The sequence below is a fragment of the Suillus fuscotomentosus genome, assembly GCF_016647785.1.
Source record: "Suillus fuscotomentosus strain FC203 chromosome Unknown F5891scaffold_36, whole genome shotgun sequence".
NCBI lineage: Eukaryota > Fungi > Basidiomycota > Agaricomycetes > Boletales > Suillaceae > Suillus > Suillus fuscotomentosus.
In genome coordinates, this window is record NW_024539548.1 from 129172 (window position 1) to 145013 (window position 15842).

General features: G+C 48.2%; 8 protein-coding genes across 8 annotated transcripts; 4 read left to right on the forward strand and 4 right to left on the reverse strand.

Moving 5' to 3' along the window:
- The first annotated feature begins 195 nt into the window (after window positions 1-195).
- F5891DRAFT_1041410 (uncharacterized protein) lies at window positions 196-1154 on the forward strand. The gene is made up of 5 exons (XM_041362064.1): window positions 196-214; window positions 262-718; window positions 771-877; window positions 927-989; window positions 1051-1154. Exons 2-5 carry the CDS (start codon window positions 696-698, stop codon window positions 1098-1100), a joined length of 243 nt encoding a protein of 80 aa, XP_041224405.1. The 5' UTR covers window positions 196-214; window positions 262-695; the 3' UTR covers window positions 1101-1154.
- A 646-nt stretch (window positions 1155-1800) lies between these two features.
- F5891DRAFT_439959 (membrane bound O-acyl transferase family-domain-containing protein) lies at window positions 1801-3401 on the reverse strand. The gene is made up of 5 exons (XM_041371835.1): window positions 3265-3401; window positions 2891-3214; window positions 2500-2834; window positions 2421-2448; window positions 1801-2362 (listed from the first exon to the last, which is right to left on the reverse strand). The coding sequence occupies exons 2-5, from the start codon at window positions 3152-3154 to the stop codon at window positions 1943-1945; spliced, it is 1047 nt and encodes a 348-aa protein (XP_041224406.1). The 5' UTR covers window positions 3155-3214; window positions 3265-3401; the 3' UTR covers window positions 1801-1942.
- A 1109-nt stretch (window positions 3402-4510) lies between these two features.
- F5891DRAFT_1190313 (uncharacterized protein) lies at window positions 4511-5522 on the reverse strand (the record flags this gene model as incomplete). The annotated part of the gene is made up of 5 exons (XM_041367278.1): window positions 4511-4914; window positions 4958-5071; window positions 5130-5160; window positions 5227-5400; window positions 5457-5522. The coding sequence occupies 5 exons, from the start codon at window positions 5520-5522 to the stop codon at window positions 4511-4513; spliced, it is 789 nt and encodes a 262-aa protein (XP_041224407.1).
- Window positions 5523-5995: 473 nt separating this feature from the next.
- On the reverse strand, window positions 5996-9018 carry F5891DRAFT_440057 (uncharacterized protein). The gene is made up of 16 exons (XM_041371836.1): window positions 8899-9018; window positions 8713-8842; window positions 8526-8647; window positions 8399-8463; window positions 8252-8349; window positions 8177-8201; window positions 8071-8124; window positions 7832-8019; window positions 7682-7776; window positions 7432-7626; window positions 7190-7376; window positions 7128-7141; window positions 6952-7067; window positions 6807-6895; window positions 6618-6752; window positions 5996-6562 (listed from the first exon to the last, which is right to left on the reverse strand). The coding sequence occupies exons 1-16, from the start codon at window positions 8939-8941 to the stop codon at window positions 6235-6237; spliced, it is 1884 nt and encodes a 627-aa protein (XP_041224408.1). The 5' UTR covers window positions 8942-9018; the 3' UTR covers window positions 5996-6234.
- A 441-nt stretch (window positions 9019-9459) lies between these two features.
- Window positions 9460-10494, forward strand: F5891DRAFT_1190315 (GTP-binding protein; the record flags this gene model as incomplete). The annotated part of the gene is made up of 6 exons (XM_041367279.1): window positions 9460-9603; window positions 9654-9686; window positions 9735-9907; window positions 9960-10042; window positions 10102-10299; window positions 10352-10494. The coding sequence occupies 6 exons, from the start codon at window positions 9460-9462 to the stop codon at window positions 10492-10494; spliced, it is 774 nt and encodes a 257-aa protein (XP_041224409.1).
- A 45-nt stretch (window positions 10495-10539) lies between these two features.
- F5891DRAFT_440190 (uncharacterized protein) lies at window positions 10540-11875 on the reverse strand. Its single transcript, XM_041371837.1, has 3 exons — window positions 11715-11875; window positions 11037-11521; window positions 10540-10702 (listed from the first exon to the last, which is right to left on the reverse strand). Exons 1-3 carry the CDS (start codon window positions 11782-11784, stop codon window positions 10688-10690), a joined length of 570 nt encoding a protein of 189 aa, XP_041224410.1. The 5' UTR covers window positions 11785-11875; the 3' UTR covers window positions 10540-10687.
- A 263-nt stretch (window positions 11876-12138) lies between these two features.
- F5891DRAFT_1190317 (uncharacterized protein) lies at window positions 12139-12828 on the forward strand (the record flags this gene model as incomplete). Its single annotated transcript, XM_041367280.1, has 3 exons — window positions 12139-12202; window positions 12254-12763; window positions 12818-12828. The coding sequence occupies 3 exons, from the start codon at window positions 12139-12141 to the stop codon at window positions 12826-12828; spliced, it is 585 nt and encodes a 194-aa protein (XP_041224411.1).
- A 563-nt stretch (window positions 12829-13391) lies between these two features.
- On the forward strand, window positions 13392-14754 carry F5891DRAFT_440473 (uncharacterized protein). Its single transcript, XM_041371840.1, has 4 exons — window positions 13392-13421; window positions 13494-13550; window positions 13662-14230; window positions 14289-14754. The coding sequence occupies exons 3-4, from the start codon at window positions 13812-13814 to the stop codon at window positions 14632-14634; spliced, it is 765 nt and encodes a 254-aa protein (XP_041224412.1). The 5' UTR covers window positions 13392-13421; window positions 13494-13550; window positions 13662-13811; the 3' UTR covers window positions 14635-14754.
- The last annotated feature ends 1088 nt before the right edge of the window (window positions 14755-15842 follow it).

Consider the following 15842-nt stretch of genomic DNA (forward strand, 5'->3'; position numbering starts at 1 on the left):
TTTGATTTTGACAGCTTGATGCGCCAATGATGCGGCGGCCTTGTTATCCAAAGCTTGGAGCCTGACTGGAGCCCTTAGAGACCATACTTATTCTCTGACCAGGGGAGAGCACCAGGTAGTAGGTAGTGTGGCAATTCAGTGTATATTAAAAGAGTGTGGCATGTGCCACCCCTCGGTAGCGTACTAAAGGCCCACCGACGATGTCTTGAACAAGGTAAATCGGTCGCGCCGAAACGTCGAGCTAAGCTAAACAGTATGAAGCTACACATGTAGTACGGTGCACAGATACTACTACGTATGCGGTGTTTGCTGCGTCTGGCTGAGTGCAGGTGATCCGACAAACCGCCTGCTTGCAAGAGGCTTTGTCACCGTCTTTCTTGTATTATGTAAGTCTGTCTCCACCGGGAAATCAATTTCTGCAGTGACCAAGCTGATTCTTCATGTTAACGTTGACCGGGGAATGAGTAATTCAACGCTTGCCCGGGTAACCACGCTGTTACTCGAGACGATGGGACGATCACCAGCACTGGTCGCACTGCTGCAGTCCACAGCGACAGGAAGCCTGACGGCAATCAACACAGCTTGACAAAACCTTTTAAACTCGCTCGCCATACTTGTCAATTCGACTCCAGCACACCATCTCCAATCTCAATCAACGCTCTCCTAACTCATTCGACCCTCTCACACGAAACGCTATGACTCTAGTTCTCCCAGATGGGCAAGTCCAAGCATATCCATTTGAATCTGCCATGCGCTAATAGTTTGCTCAGTTATCAATACGTGGCTGCCTCGTTGCTGTCGGCTGCCTGGGTCATCGTATGGCAAATCGTACGTATCGGCTCTGCCAGGAAGGCAGCGGGCATTCCTTATCCTCAACGTCAGCCTTCCCTTAACTTTCTCTCGCTTTCTTACTCAACATGGTCTAGTGTATGCGGAGAACACTCAACTAAAAGAAAATCCAGCTGCTCTTCGGTACAACTGTGTCCAGCGTATGTCCTTCACGTTCGACGCGGCCCAGTACATCATATTAATTTGATCTTCCGGATTTAGGTTGCCATCAGAACACTCTCGAGAGTATCCCATTGATTCTTATTTCGTGAGCCGATCTGCACTCTGACCTAAGGACGCACTCAGTAGACACGTATCTGCAGCACTCTCATAACCGGACTGAAGTATCCTCACTTCGCCGCCGCCACGAGTTTCTTCTGGGTGCTCACCCGTATCGCTTACACCATTGGGTACTCCACGGGTGTGCCAGAAAAGGCAAGTTACGCTACTCAACAAACGATGTTTATTGACATTGAATATAATAGCGCAGCGCAGGTAGCAGAGGTGGTTTTATTGCTTTATTCGGCTTATTAGCCACTGCTACTGTTACCATCGTGCAAGTCTGTTTCTTCTAGGGGTCGTGGTGCCCTTTGAAATTGCAAGATTCCAGTACTGCAAATCTATAACATGTCATCGTTACGTCGTCTCGTGAATCTAATCGGCTCAGCTATTTGAACCTTTCTCCTGAGAAAGTCGTCGAAATACGTCTTGAATCATAATCTCGATGATGAGCTATCTCCCTTGCTGGAATGTGCTCCCTGTGACAGTAAGCTGTTCTCTTATTGACGTCTCTGAAAGAGGATTATACAGATTTATGGTGTCCTTCGCCGCCTCCGGTAGCCAGAAGCGCGTGACTAGCCTATGATAAATCTATGAAATTGGATTCGACCTTTTTTTCCAAAGTTCTTTCGAGTCAATTTTGAGTTATCCGACATATTGGGTCATTAGTGCACTCTATATCGGTAAGGCATGATTAGAGAGATAGGGCAAAAAACATGTTTATGTGGGCATATGTCACAACAGTAAATCGGGGTATTCGAGTTAGAGGCGTAACTATCAGCATTCACGCGACATGCACAAGAGAGCAGGTAAGCCTAAGCATACAAGAACTCAACTAAATGTCCACAGATCTGACCAGAATGTCGCATAACGAAGGTGGAAAAAATTTAGAGGGAAGCACTGCCCCACCACCTTCTACCCCAGCAATGCCGACAGCAGTGACCCATGGTGTCGCAGTAACAACAAACCAACAAATTACCCACACATATCCCATCTTACGCGTCCACTTCGTCTCTGTCACTCCCGCGCGCCGAGCAGCGGCTATAATTATATCCTCAAACGTGATGCCGAATGCCTGATATAGGAAGAAAGGGGACGAAATGCCAAGGCGAGAGGAGTTGAGCACTGCGTCGCCTCCTATATGAGTAATGCCAGAGACGAAAAAGGCAGTGTAAAGTTGCGTGTAGGACGATCCATTTGTTCCGGGTTTGAAGCCAAGAAGTGATGCCATCTTCTGGCCAAAGGGAACCAGGAACTAATCCGATTGACGGTAAGTATACTTGATCTGTAATTTCCAGCGAAACAATACGCACGCGTCGAAAACATTGATGCCAAGTTCGACTGGTCAACGAATACATTGAGTACAGAAGATGTGCCAGACGAATGACTTACCCCCAGAATCGTCTGATAGTATATGCGTCCTCCCATTTCCCAAAGAAATTGGGCCAAGAGCTTGGCTCAGACGACGTGCAGCTTACAGCAAGAGCCGCCATCAATGAATGGATGATAACACCCATGCAATAATAGAACACCAAATATCCGCCACAGGCCAGAATGCGACGGGTGAAATTCTGAGATGCGAATGCCGCAGCGGACTTGTATGCCGGATTGTGCCTTATGTAGAATTGTGCAAAGTCGAACCACACGAAGTGCCTAGCTACACTCATTAGACGCGAAAGGGTAAATTCTTGTCTTGATTGTGCGGAGTGCTCAGGCAGATTTTTCACCTGCAGATAAGAATGATCAGGGCTTGCGAACGACTGGTGCTCCAGGGTAAACTTACTTGATGATTCCAGCCCACTCCTCTGGGTGAACCACACAATTGCGCAGCCCAGATGAACCTTTTGGACCAAGGGAGTTCGTGCGCCGATCGTGTTTGCTTCTGATGACGGAAGGTGTGAAGGGGTCGGACCAGCAATGTCATGTGTATGGCATCCATAGCAATGCCAGCAATTGCCATGCCGATGAAGTAATCAACAAAAAGAATGTTGGTCTTAGTATGCTGGATGCAAGTCAAGCAGACGAAGATAAGCGTGATGCAAGTCATGATATTCCAGGGAGCCCGTAAGTCCAAAGTTATGCCGAGCTGTAGGACCAGGGCGGGGACCTGTACGCAGATGAGGGTTACAACTGGACTCATGGAGGAAGTCGACTTACCTCCCCTCCCTCAGACTCTTGAGTTCTTATAGGTTCGAAGCTTCGGAGTGCGAGGGCAATCCACCAGCTGGATATGGCATTTGTATCGTAACTTCCCTTTGCACTTCTGGCCCGCCAAACGATATCAAGCCCGCTGCCTACGTCATCGGCTCATCGATGCACACTAAGCCACGATGTATTGTGATTCTGCTCGTCCTCGAGCAAGACAGACGGAGTAGGTTGAACGGTGCCTAGAGTCGTAATATACCCGTCAACTTCCTGTCAGAGCGTGACATATGTTCGATGAAATGTTTTGTTTTCCCATAAAATGATCGTTCGCATCGCTAACAGTGCTAATGATTCCCACCTTATGCAAGGAACATGGAATTCTCTCCCGCCGATGTCATCGACGATGGCTAAGAACGAAGTAGGACAGTTATGCACCATTAGCAATAAGACAACGTGAACCTAGATTTGACTCTCACAAAACGTTAGATTCCCAGTTTCAGACGAGTCCTCTTAGAACCGTCTGCTCTTGGCCGCACAAAGCCATAGCAAGTGTGAGTGGAAGGATAATTTCTGGTTGAGGGTGCAGATTGCCTGGCGTAACACGTACTTTTCAGTTCTTACAACAAGAACCAAGGGCTTGGAAGAAGCTCACCTAACAGCGGCGACCTGACATCGAAGTCAAATAAGGAGCGTATCTCACCTTCCCCAGTTTTTCTTGTGCCTGTGCCATTTGCCTAATGTATGTAATTAGCCAGGCCTGTGAGTATGAGACTATCCTGAACTCGGAGCTTCAGAGGAATTCGGTCGGACGCAAAGCTGCGAAAATGCCACAAAGTGCCTGATTTGTCGTTGAGTTTAACCCACCACTTGCAGCGCCCTGCCAGTAATGATCTCGGAATAACGTGTGTATGACTTCTTGACCCGACAGACACCGGCCCTGCTACCCACGGTCACGCCATGATTTCCCCCTTACACAAGACCTTTACCGACTACTAGGTCTGGCTGGCCATAACTTCAATGATGGAGTACGGGAACATTGTGCCACAGCCGAGTGCAACTGGTGAATGTGGGAATATCCGAAAAAATGGATGTTTATATAGGAGACATTTGAGAAAAACTAACGGGTGTATATATGTAGGTACACGTGTGACCAGTCGCCTCCAAAGCGGTCGCGCATCTGCCGCGCAAAGCTGATAGCCTCAGAGACCCGTTCTCCTCCAGCCTTCGCACAAGCACGGATCACTGCATCGTATGCCCCTTAGGTCAGCACAATTCCTGCATCAATCATCTCAGTCCACAGGTCTAGGGCACGCTCGGGTTCGGGAGAGAAGGGAGTTGAAGCACAAGCGCGGATTATCGATATATCAAGATTAGCATCTGGGATCGGGTGCGCAAAAAGGTTCCAAGCTTGTGAATTCGCAGCCAGTTTTCCTAATGGCACGTCCGGCGTTGAGGATATCGAAGGAGGTGAAGGAGAGGGACGGACAGAGAATAGGGAGGATATAATGCATGAATAGGACTTCATGGGGGCATGTAGCCCAGAAGCCTCATACTTATGCAGGAGGTCGATAGCACGAGTGGGAAATGCGCGCAACGAAAAGACAGCCGGGTCACGCAGGTGTGACTTGATATGCAGATCTCGTTGAGTCTCAGAAGGTTTGCCTATGCATAGATATAGTCAATCAACAGTTGCAAGTGCATGCACCGAATACGAACCGTTTAATAAATCCTTCAAATCCTTCTATGTTTCCATGCAATGGGTGATATCCGAGCACGATATCAACAATGTCTTCAGGCGGTGTAACACCGGAAAGCTGAACTGTCTGTGAACATCTGAAAGCGGGATGGAATGATGATGACCTTCAGAGACTATTCACTTTCAGCGTTGTCCAAGTCTCCATCACGCATCTATAAGGTCTGTAAGGTGCTTGACTCCATTTTTTTGAAGTTTAAAAGACGCTCATGAACACGGACCCGTTCTCTCACTTCAATCATGGCTTGTGTATCTCTATCTTCCGCGGAGCGCTTCGCGACCTCTACAGGTTGTTGGGCAAGTGGTATTTCCAGCAGGTCTTCATACATTGACAATAGCTCCTCGTCCGTGTAACGAGGGAAAAATGCTGGCTCTGACTCCGGGGTGTCTTCAAACTGAACAAAAACAGCCTGACATTAGCGTATGGTTAGATTCAAAAGTGAAGGCCTACCGACTGAGAGTGCATGTCATCCGATGGCGCTTGCATGGCAAGGGCTCTCCTGTCGAGCTCGGACATCGTGGGTGTAAAAATTTTAGGCAACTTGAACACAGGGAAAGAGACCAAATTTCCAGGGTTTCTGATTGTCAAAATGATTGGTGTTCTGCGGCGTCCGCGCCGCCTGGGTTGCATGAGCTTGGACAACTGATACAGAACGACAAACCCACCTAGAAAACACGTTTTTGTCTCAGCGGGGCTCCAATGATGGCGCAGGAGACGGTGCAAGGGCTATCGCCTGGTATAAGTTCCGTGAATGACATCACCATTGTTATTGATTGGACATGAGCAAAGCTAAAATCGAGCAGACCGAGGTGAAGGACAGTCTTTGGCATAGAATAGGTCGCAAAAATACAACAAAGTATTGAACGAATGTCGAGTACGCGCTCGATATTTCGATGATCGCAAGGGCAGCTTATGCAGTGGAAGTTAATTATAATGCGTTCATACAGCAGAACGAACGAAAAAGTCTAGAAATCACATGACTGTCACGCTAACCATCCCGAGAGAGAATCTTCGACTCGAGTCAAGCTTCAAAGCTTCAAGCTTCAAGTCTAGCAGTAAGTACATTACACTAATAGAGTAGTGTATCATAGGCTACAGTGTTGTGATCCGTCATAAATCCAGTTACATAGTACAAGTAATCACTGTCTGCAATCGCGTCAGTACTCAGACACTGCCCACGCGCAAAACCATCCAGGAAAGAAACAACCGAGTGCTACGACTTCTCGATTTACCATGGCTCGTCCGACAACAAGTCTACAGGAGGAACTTTTGCCCGAAGTTCAGATATTTGTGCCGCATTGATCTCGTACATCTGCATCACTTCAATGATCTTATTCATGGTATCGCGATCCGCGCGCTCCAGGACGGTCAATTGCCTATCATAATCTTGAATCCAAGTAAGAACTTCTTCACTCATCGAGGAGGCGAGGTAGGAAGCGACCGCGAGCTTGATGGCCCTACGAGTGAGTTCCTGGCTTTCTGACACGATAAAAAGTGTCTGCAACACAAGCGTCAAGTGAATTATGTACGCCATGAAGCGCTGAAGCGCCGGGTGGCTGACAAAGAAGTATTGATATCCTTTCGTACATGAAAAAAAATACTGATGCGTACGATAACTGGTATACATCATAAGCCCATTTGGCGAGTACCGCACCTGCTGCGATTGGTACTACGATAGGAGCCGCAGGCCCCGCCAGGGCGGAGACGATGCCTGCGATAGTGCCCACCATGGATAACCCAAAAGCCCTGTAAACATTCAATGAGAGAAAAATTCATTTGTCACGTAAAAGACCAGCATACAAGGTCTTCTTGGGATTAGCTGTCGGTCCAACTTCTATCTTGTCGACTATGTTCGTCATCATCGCCCTGAACTCTTGACTGTGCAAGTACTATGCCCAAATCGCGTTAGGGTGGATGCGACAACGGCAAATAAGATGCCCATTACATGATGAGGGTCATGGAAGTTCCACACATTGACAATGTCAGTGTGAAGCACATGTAGACAATCCCACATTTTGCGGTTCTTGAATGTTGGACACGACGTAAGCGCTTTCCAGTATCCTGCAAGACATTGAGAGTTAGATTGTGTTTAATAATCATGAACGCGAAACTGGGACAGACTTTTCTTGCCGACTCTGATGCTGCGTAAATCACGAGACAAGAATGAAGCAAGCAAGACTCACTCGATTGATGCCTTGATTTTGAGTCCAGGATGCACTCGCTGAGCGATAGAGGTCATCACCGCGGCCTCAGACGCAAAGTGCTGAGCGATGGAGGCCGTCGCCGAGGCCTCGGATGCAGAGTGCTGACTGACACACTTTTCAGTTATTTGGATCAGGTGGGTGAGCGTCCCTTCGTAGTCTTCGTCGGCTGTAATATCACGCGTCAGAGGTACGCATAAACTTGTCGAAGTATTGATACACACTAGAGACCGTAGCGTGGGGAATGTTAGCCCCTGCAAATCGCTCTAGAGGTCCAATGCAGGTATCCTGCAGCTCGGCTTCTACGTTTTTCTTGGTGAGTTCCTCGTAGGCCTCGTCGCTCAACGAGCTTCCACCTAGAGCTCGCTGTATGCGTTCGATTAGCATATCGTACTTAGTGAGAACGACGATAACGGGAACTTTGACAAAGCGTGAGCTCCAATGTAGCATAGAGATAGCCATCGATTCACTTACCATTTCCTAGCGATCCGCTATTTTTCGATTTCAGGAATTCTTCCGTTCCCGTCTCTAGTAAACGTCCGCCTGCACGGGGTATCTCAAAGCAAAGCCTTCCATGTTTTTGATCAGTCCGCCGTAACGGAATAGTCGAGATAGAATCCCTACCAAACGGCATGCAACTGATGTTCCGAAGACATTTTTCTCCGACGGTCAATGAAATCTCGGACTATTTCGAGGTTGTCTTCCTCCCCTGGTTCAAAGCCTTTGCTATCATGGAGAACAAACCTTTCGTTCCGAGATGAGATGAGTTCCTTGTCGATGTGAGCCTCGCCTGGCTTATTGTGCGCAACAATCTATTGACAGTATGAGTAGCTGTGCTCGTTGAAGCGTTGTGTTCAACCCACCTCTTTTTCTACTCCAAATGCCTGGCTGATCAGAGATGACTTGCCAACACCAGACTATTAAGAGCACATCATCAACACTGGCCTGGGATCGGAAAGAGCCACATACCTTTCCTATCACCAGTATTCGGAACCTTGGGAGTATCAACCTCAAGAATGGCACTTTATGATCATCATCACTTACCGAGGACAGCGCTGAAATATTCCGGAAGTAGTGGGCTCAAGGCTTTGACCAGAAGTAGTGGGCTCAGAGCTTTGACCAGAAGTGACAGAATGCTCAACCTGCTAATCTACGATTTAGATGGGCTCGATGTCAGACGTGGATCCTTACATCAGTTGAAGTGTTCCCGACAAGGTCGACAACGATACTGAACTTTTCATGTAGCTTGATGTATTCTACATATGTAAGGTTGAGCTCGTGAGTGATTAAGGCGAGAATGCAATAATTCATGTTTCACCCTGTCTTGCATTATACGCGCGGGACATATCATCTAGGTTGAAAGCAACGTCTTCGTGCTTGGTTCTGAAATGTTTCTTGTAATGCATACGCAAGACGAATGAATCTCCTCGAAGAAGTACCCTAAGGCAAACAAAAAAACACAGAAGTAACGTAGGTGAGAACATGTGTTAGGATCGAGTACTTACATGGGTGGAGAAAACGTCCATCGCAAACTCTTTTTTGCTTCGCGTTCGAGTTCAATTGGCGAATGCTTGTTGATCCGTACTTCAGCAGACTTCACGTTCGTTTTCGACTTGCTGAGATCGACGGTGATACCTATTGGATATATTCAGCGGGGTTGATGATACCATTTAATGGTAAGAAATGAGTACCATGGATGCAGAGAGCCGTTGAGGCATGAAGAGCATTGGCCATGTTGAGGGAAAAGTTCTGCTCTGAGCCAGAACGCACCCGGGCCAGAGGGGGTCAGCACTTGCAGTCGTTATTATAACAAACACGTGGATCACAAGAACGGTATAGCTTGCGATAAGAAGGCTATACTAGTACTTCCATACCACGGAAATTGTGAAGACGTGGTCTACTTAATTACGTACAGCTGTTCATCCTACCAGCAGTGTCCCTGCGCCGGTATACCGTACCAGCGCACCCCTACCAGTTATCATTACACTCAATAGTGACTCAGATATGTTGTCCATTCTGAAGTTGGACGAGCTTTAAGAGGTAATGCAGGCAGCCGAAAGGGTAATACGGCACGAAGCACGACTCCAACGCGTGTATTTCATACTAATTTCCAATATGGACTCATGGTACGCCAAGAATTATCACACGTGGGCCCTGCTGTGGAAGCCTGGCTGGGTATTTGCCGGCTGCAATGGTTATAAGGCCACACCAACGCTAGTACTCCTCCGTCACATTTACTAGTACCTTCCCCCATGGATCCTTCAAGGATAAGAGATAAAATCGGTCGCTTTCGAATCCTCATTATAGGAAGAGCGAACGCAGGGAAAACTACCATCCTCCAGAAAGTCTGCAACACAAGCGACAACCCTGAAATATACAACAGCGCCGGGCAAAAGGTGGGCATCACAATGCTAGTAAGAGGATGGTACTGATTCATCGACATCAGATCGATCCTGCAGTCTTAGCAGCATCCAGAGAGGTATTAAGATGTGCTCTTACTTGAGGACGTGAACTGACGTACTCTCAGCGTGGAGAGCACGACATTGAGAATGAGATGATATTTAAAAGCAACCCAGGATTCGTCTTCCATGACTCACGCGGTTTCGAGGCAGGCGGAGAATCAGAATTTAACAAGGTCAAGGCGTTTATCACTCGCCGTTCCAAGGAGACCAAAATAACAAACCAGCTCCATGTCATCTGGTAATTGCACCTCATCAGTCATGACATGCGCTAACTCATGGTTTCAACATAGGTACTGTATACCAATGGACGAGGCGAGCAGGTCGTTCACCGCAGCTGAAAACAAATTCTTCTCCCAGTGCGACACGGGAACCAGTAAGCGTTCGCATACGACCGGCTGATGCTTGACTGATGCACAGAATCACAATTTTCAGTTCCAGTGATCATATTGTTCACAAAGTTTGATGCCCTCTACGACGTCGCATTCAAACAGCTGAAAAAGAATGGAACACCGCGAAAAGACGCTACAACACTGGCCCCACAACACGCCGAAGAGTCATTTGCTAATGGGCCGCAACTACAGTTTCTCAACAACCTCCCACGGCCTCCCAAATGTCATGTATGCCTGCCTGGTAAGTCGGTTGATGGTCGAGTTGCGATACAAGATGACCGTTGATCCATTAGACATGAACAAGGATAGTGCAGATTGTAAGCCACTGATCGAACGGACGGCCGAAACTCTGGATAATGAAGTGCTGGAGCAATTGTTCGTCTCAACCCAGCAGAGCAATCTGGAGCTCTGCATGAAATATGCAATTGAGAGGTAACTGCCCATGTTCTCGTTTACTTGGTGCAAGCATTAGGGACTAATATTGTTCAGAACACTCCGAAGATATACAGAGACAACAACGTCTAAGGATCACCAGAAGATGATAGCGATATTGGGCGGATGGTTTCCACATATTTTGGTAAGCCAATCAGAAAGTTCAAAGGTTGCTATCATTTACATTGAGCATTTACTTACAGACAGTACGTCTTTTGATGCTTCGACCTCGAGCCATGCTGATCCAAGTCGTTTCCCGCCGTTCGCAGTATGTGAGTGTGTCGATCCTGCTTCGACCTCGAGCCATGCTGATCCAAGTCGTTTCCCGCCGTTCGCAGCATGTGAGTGTGTCGATCCTGCTTCGACCTCGAGCCATGCTGATCCAAGTCGTTTCCCGCCGTTCGCAGCAAGTGAGTGTGTCGATCCTGCTTCGACCTCGAGCCATGCTGATCCAAGTCGTTTCCCGCCGTTCGCAGCGTGTGAGTGTGTCGATCCTGCTTCGACTTCGAGCCATGCTGATCCAAGTCGTTTCCCGCCGTTCGCAGCTTGTGAGTGTGTCGATCCTGCTTCGACCTCGAGCCATGCTGATCCAAGTCGTTTCCCGCCGTTCGCAGCATGTGAGTGTGTCGATCCTGCTTCGACCTCGAGCCATGCTGATCCAAGTCGTTTCCCGCCGTTCGCAGGATGTGAGTGTGTCGATCCTGCTTCGACCTCGAGCCATGCCGATCCAAGTCGTTTCCCGCCGTTCGCAGCTTGTGAGTGTGTCGATCCTGCTTCGACCTCGAGCCATGCTGATCCAAGTCGTTTCCCGCCGTTCGCAGCGTGTGAGTGTGTCGATCCTGCTTCGACCTCGAGCCATGCTGATCCAAGTCGTTTCCCGCCGTTCGCAGCAAGTGAGTGTGTCGATCCTGCTTCGACCTCGAGCCATGCTGATCCAAGTCGTTTCCCGCCGTTCGCAGCATGTGAGTGTGTCGATCCTGCTTCGACCTCGAGCCATGCTGATCCAAGTCGTTTCCCGCCGTTCGCAGCAAGTGAGTGTGTCGATCCTGCTTCGACCTCGAGCCATGCTGATTCAAGTCGTTTCCCGCCGTTTGCAGCTTGTGAGTGTGATCATGCTCTGTCCAACTCCTGCCTTCCTCACCGATGTAATTGCTGATTTATCGTTAGGATGTGAGTGTGTTTATTTTACGTCAGCCTCACCGACTGAGCACACTGCCACTCCATCAACAGATCGTGAATTGGTTAATCCATCATTGAACTCGAGCCATACTGACTGAAGACATCGTTCACCCATTTACAGAGCGTAAGCGTATCCATCTGCAGTCGGATTAGAGCATCACTGACCAATAACATCGCTGATTCCTGTTGACAGACCGTGAGTATGTTCATCTACCATTGAGCTCGAACCTTGCTCACCTAGGACATCACTGAACAGGAAGTCAGTGTGCTGAGCCTCCGTCGAGTTCGTGATTTACTTACCACTAAAACTGCGCATCCTTCAATAGAGAGTGAGCCTAGAGCCTTGCTTGCGAACGACATAGCTGATACGTCAATAGGACGAGCTTCGTGACAATCACTGTGTTGAGATACAGTCTAGGTTGCTCTCTGTGGTATGTCCAATTAGTCACAAATTGTACACACATTTCTCATGTTGCGAATGTGCCAGGCCTCTGGTTTATCACCCTTGGAGAACATTGTTCAGTTTGGTTCTGGTAAATTTTGAGGCTATGTTGCGATAAATCCGCTTATTATTGATCATTTAGCTGCTGTCATTATCTTCGAACACTCCTTCTACGTTTTTGACAGGCGGCGCTATCTTCAAGACAAGCAAACCTGTGATCCCTCTTTTTATGTCGGTCTGGAGCAGTACATCGCGTCTCCGCATGCAGCTGCTGTAACGGAAGCTGTGAGCGCTGCCGTCCAGGCGTATCAAGAAACTGTGGCTACTGCTTCCCGCACATATGAAGACGCTGTGGCTACTGCTTCCCGCGCATATGAAGAAGCTGTGAGGACTGCTGTCTATCCATATGAAGGAAATTCGCCTGCTTGGACGGCAAAGTTACCGTTTAAACCCTTGAAGAGGAGGGCAAAAGCGGCAAAAGCAGCTTTCGAACGCTCTAAGGAGGAGGAGAAAGCAGCTTTCGAACGCTCTAAGGAGGAGGAGAAAGAATCTGTTGAACGCTCCGAGAAGAACGAGAAAGAATCCTCGTGCTATCGGGCGAAGGAAGAGTTAATAAAGGCTGTTGTTCGAATCACTTTAAATCATCGCCTGCGTATGTTTCACTGTCGTATTGTGGCGGCGATCCCACTGATGTACTTGTCTTCAGCGAGACCTTAATGTTGGGCGATGCAACACAATGTTCTGGTTCGGAGTGATGCTGAGGTGTCTTGTCTGTGAATGCAGGTTGCTCGAAAGGTTTCTCGAGGTAGTTTCAACTTTCAGGAGTTTGAACTGTATGAAATGGTTGTATGATCACACAATATGGCGCTTTCCCGGGTATTGTGTATGCTTGTTAACACATATGAGTGTGATACCGTAGCCTAGGTCATCCCATAAGCATCAGTGAACGCATGAATCCTTGGAATTGTAAGATAGTACACCGGGTTCGTCACGTGACCTAGTGTGACATTTCACAAAATTGCATTCAAGTCATTGCAGGAGCAAAATCATGTGCGGATATAGAGGGGATGCACGAACTGGTGGTAACTAATAGTTTGTACTCAGTTATAGCAGACTGCCTTGTCAGACCTCTGCAGCTGTGTATGGGCAGGAGCCTGCAGGCGTTCCGGAATCCGGTATTGGAGTTAAGCAAGCGCGCCCGCAACCGAGGCGCTTTCGTTCGCGTCTTATGATTGGTTCAACCCAACGACTTGTATGTTCTTTTGTTCGGTCTTGTTATCCTTTTCTCTTTTGTACCTACTGAAACCTTTGTATGCTATGGCCAGCGCCCTCTACCATTGTTCCAAGTCTCACTTACTTACAAGATCACTCGAACTATTTAGCTATTGCCATTTCGACTCGCTACCTCAGACGTTTTGCCTTCACGCGCACGATCTGAGGTAAGATACTTAGTTCTTTACTTATAATTCACCTTTACTTATATTGTGCAGAGAGTCTGTTTACTACAGGTGAATATACCAGACGTTTTGCCTTCGCGCGCACGATCTGAGAGAGTCTGTTTACTACAGACCCGCGCGAATTGTATTAATCCTTTATCCGAATTGCTAAATTAGGCTCGGATGGTACGGAGTCCGGGTCCCAGATCGAACGGTCCTTCCAATTTTCCGGTATATACATACAGTTTCTGACGACTCACAACCATGAACAAATGTGCGCCGGAGCAGCCCGAGCCTCTGTTATATGGCACCCCCTCGATAACAACCAGAAAGAATATCTCTAGGAATGGTGGACAACCATTCGAAGACTCTGATGTTCTCGTGCTTTCCTCCCGGTCCACAAGCGACACGCACTCCAAAGATTCCACGCAGCTGTACCTCGACTTACGTCTCTCGAAGCCTTTACTCCCAGAGAGCATCATTAAATGGGGCTTTTCTGGAATCCGTGTTACACTTTCTTCTACTCCTCTGCGTTTCCGATGGAATCATTATATTGATTCCCAAGGACGAGATGGCCCTCCTGATGAAGGCACCATGACTTCGTGTGATGGAGAAGAAGTGGAAACTGGAATTGGGGTAAACCCCGAGACGGGAGAACAGGAGCAGTACGAAGAACGCTGGATGTGAGCCCATAACCATCACCCTGGATAGTTGATCAGTCTCATGATCTCTGTGCGATAGTGACCAACCGGTTTTACCAGGCACATCGTTCGCATTCCTCACTTCCTCACGCGAACCAAGTGAATCGTCCGGGTTCATTGCTATCCTGGGAGATCATGCGCTTGCAATGCGCCAGAACCACTCTCCGAATGACACCGAATTTCAAGCGGTGCGCATGTGCATCTCAACTTCATCGTCGCCCGAAGTCCTGTTCGAGCACAATGCAGACGCTCTCCTCCCACTGTTAGACTCTGCGCTCTCAGGGGTTGATAATTGGAAAGGATCCCCTTGGCAGCGTGGCCAGGAAATTACTTTACAGGAAGACCGCTGGACTGTGTGGGATGCTGGGATGACAGGGGAAAACTGACTGCTTAATTTAAATTGCAGGTGAACGTATTCCATGATGGCATGATACCCAGCTGCGATGCATTTATAACCTGTGTCCATCGCGCTGCGTGGCCCTTGATCTTCAATTGAGGAGCGGGGAACGTCAAATGCAAGACATACTGTTCATAATGACACTTCTTGATTCGGTATGACCCTAGCTAACACGCAGCGAGTACGAGACATCTACCCTTGAAGCATCGACATTTCACCCTATATTTGGTTAGCTGGTGTGTAAATACATCAGGAATGACTGCGCTTCCGTGCCGTCATGAGGTGGCACTGTCACGTCCGACTGTCTGGTCCCATACACTCCAGGCACAAACACCCGGTTTATTGATTCCACCTGTTGCAGTTTCCAGTGGCGCCTATAATATTCTAATCTGTACAGCTGTAGACTTAGAGTATTACTAAGTCCATTTGCCCGTGTATGATCCACCCGAGTTTCTAATTCCAAACATACTAGCGTGAGGGGGAGCCTATACGACCTGAAAGAAGAGGAGCAATGGGGATGGTTGTGAGAAACGTAGGTATTATAGCCAGACTCCGCCAAACTGACACCACGAGTGACAGAGCGAATCAGGTTCGCGTGCACGTTTGACACTGCCTGTGGACTTGCATCAGTGATGATGACGGCAATAGTTTGATGAGCCGAATATGACGTAGACCAGGGAGCGAGTCACTTACTCGATCGGTGAGCGACGCTTCATTGATCAGGCAGCTCGGAGGTGATCGTGATAGCGTTTGTCTGCGCCCAGAACCTCACCAGGGAGATCGGACGAACATACCGGATACTGCGCAATGTGCGCATGTGCCTTGAATCAAAGAATCAAAAGTTGCCTAGAAGCATCGAGAAATTATCAGGAAAGCGAGAATGAGAGCGAGAACGAACTAGACCTCTTGAAGAAAAAAGGCTGGACAGATGCTGATGGTGCGATGCTGATGGTACGATACTGCTAGTTCAGAAATCCGAGCCGAACGATGTCCGATAAACAATTTGGGTGGTCACTGACCTATAATCGATTTGAGAGCTCCACCAAACCAGAGCACGTTGCTTAATTTTGCTGTCCTCTGCTGGCAGCGGTGCTGAGAGAAGGACGGAGATACTTACTAACATACCAACACTAGTGCTTGCTGTGCGAACAGTGATTAGCAATCGCAAGAAACGTTTATTTTGGAGTGGTCTTCGGG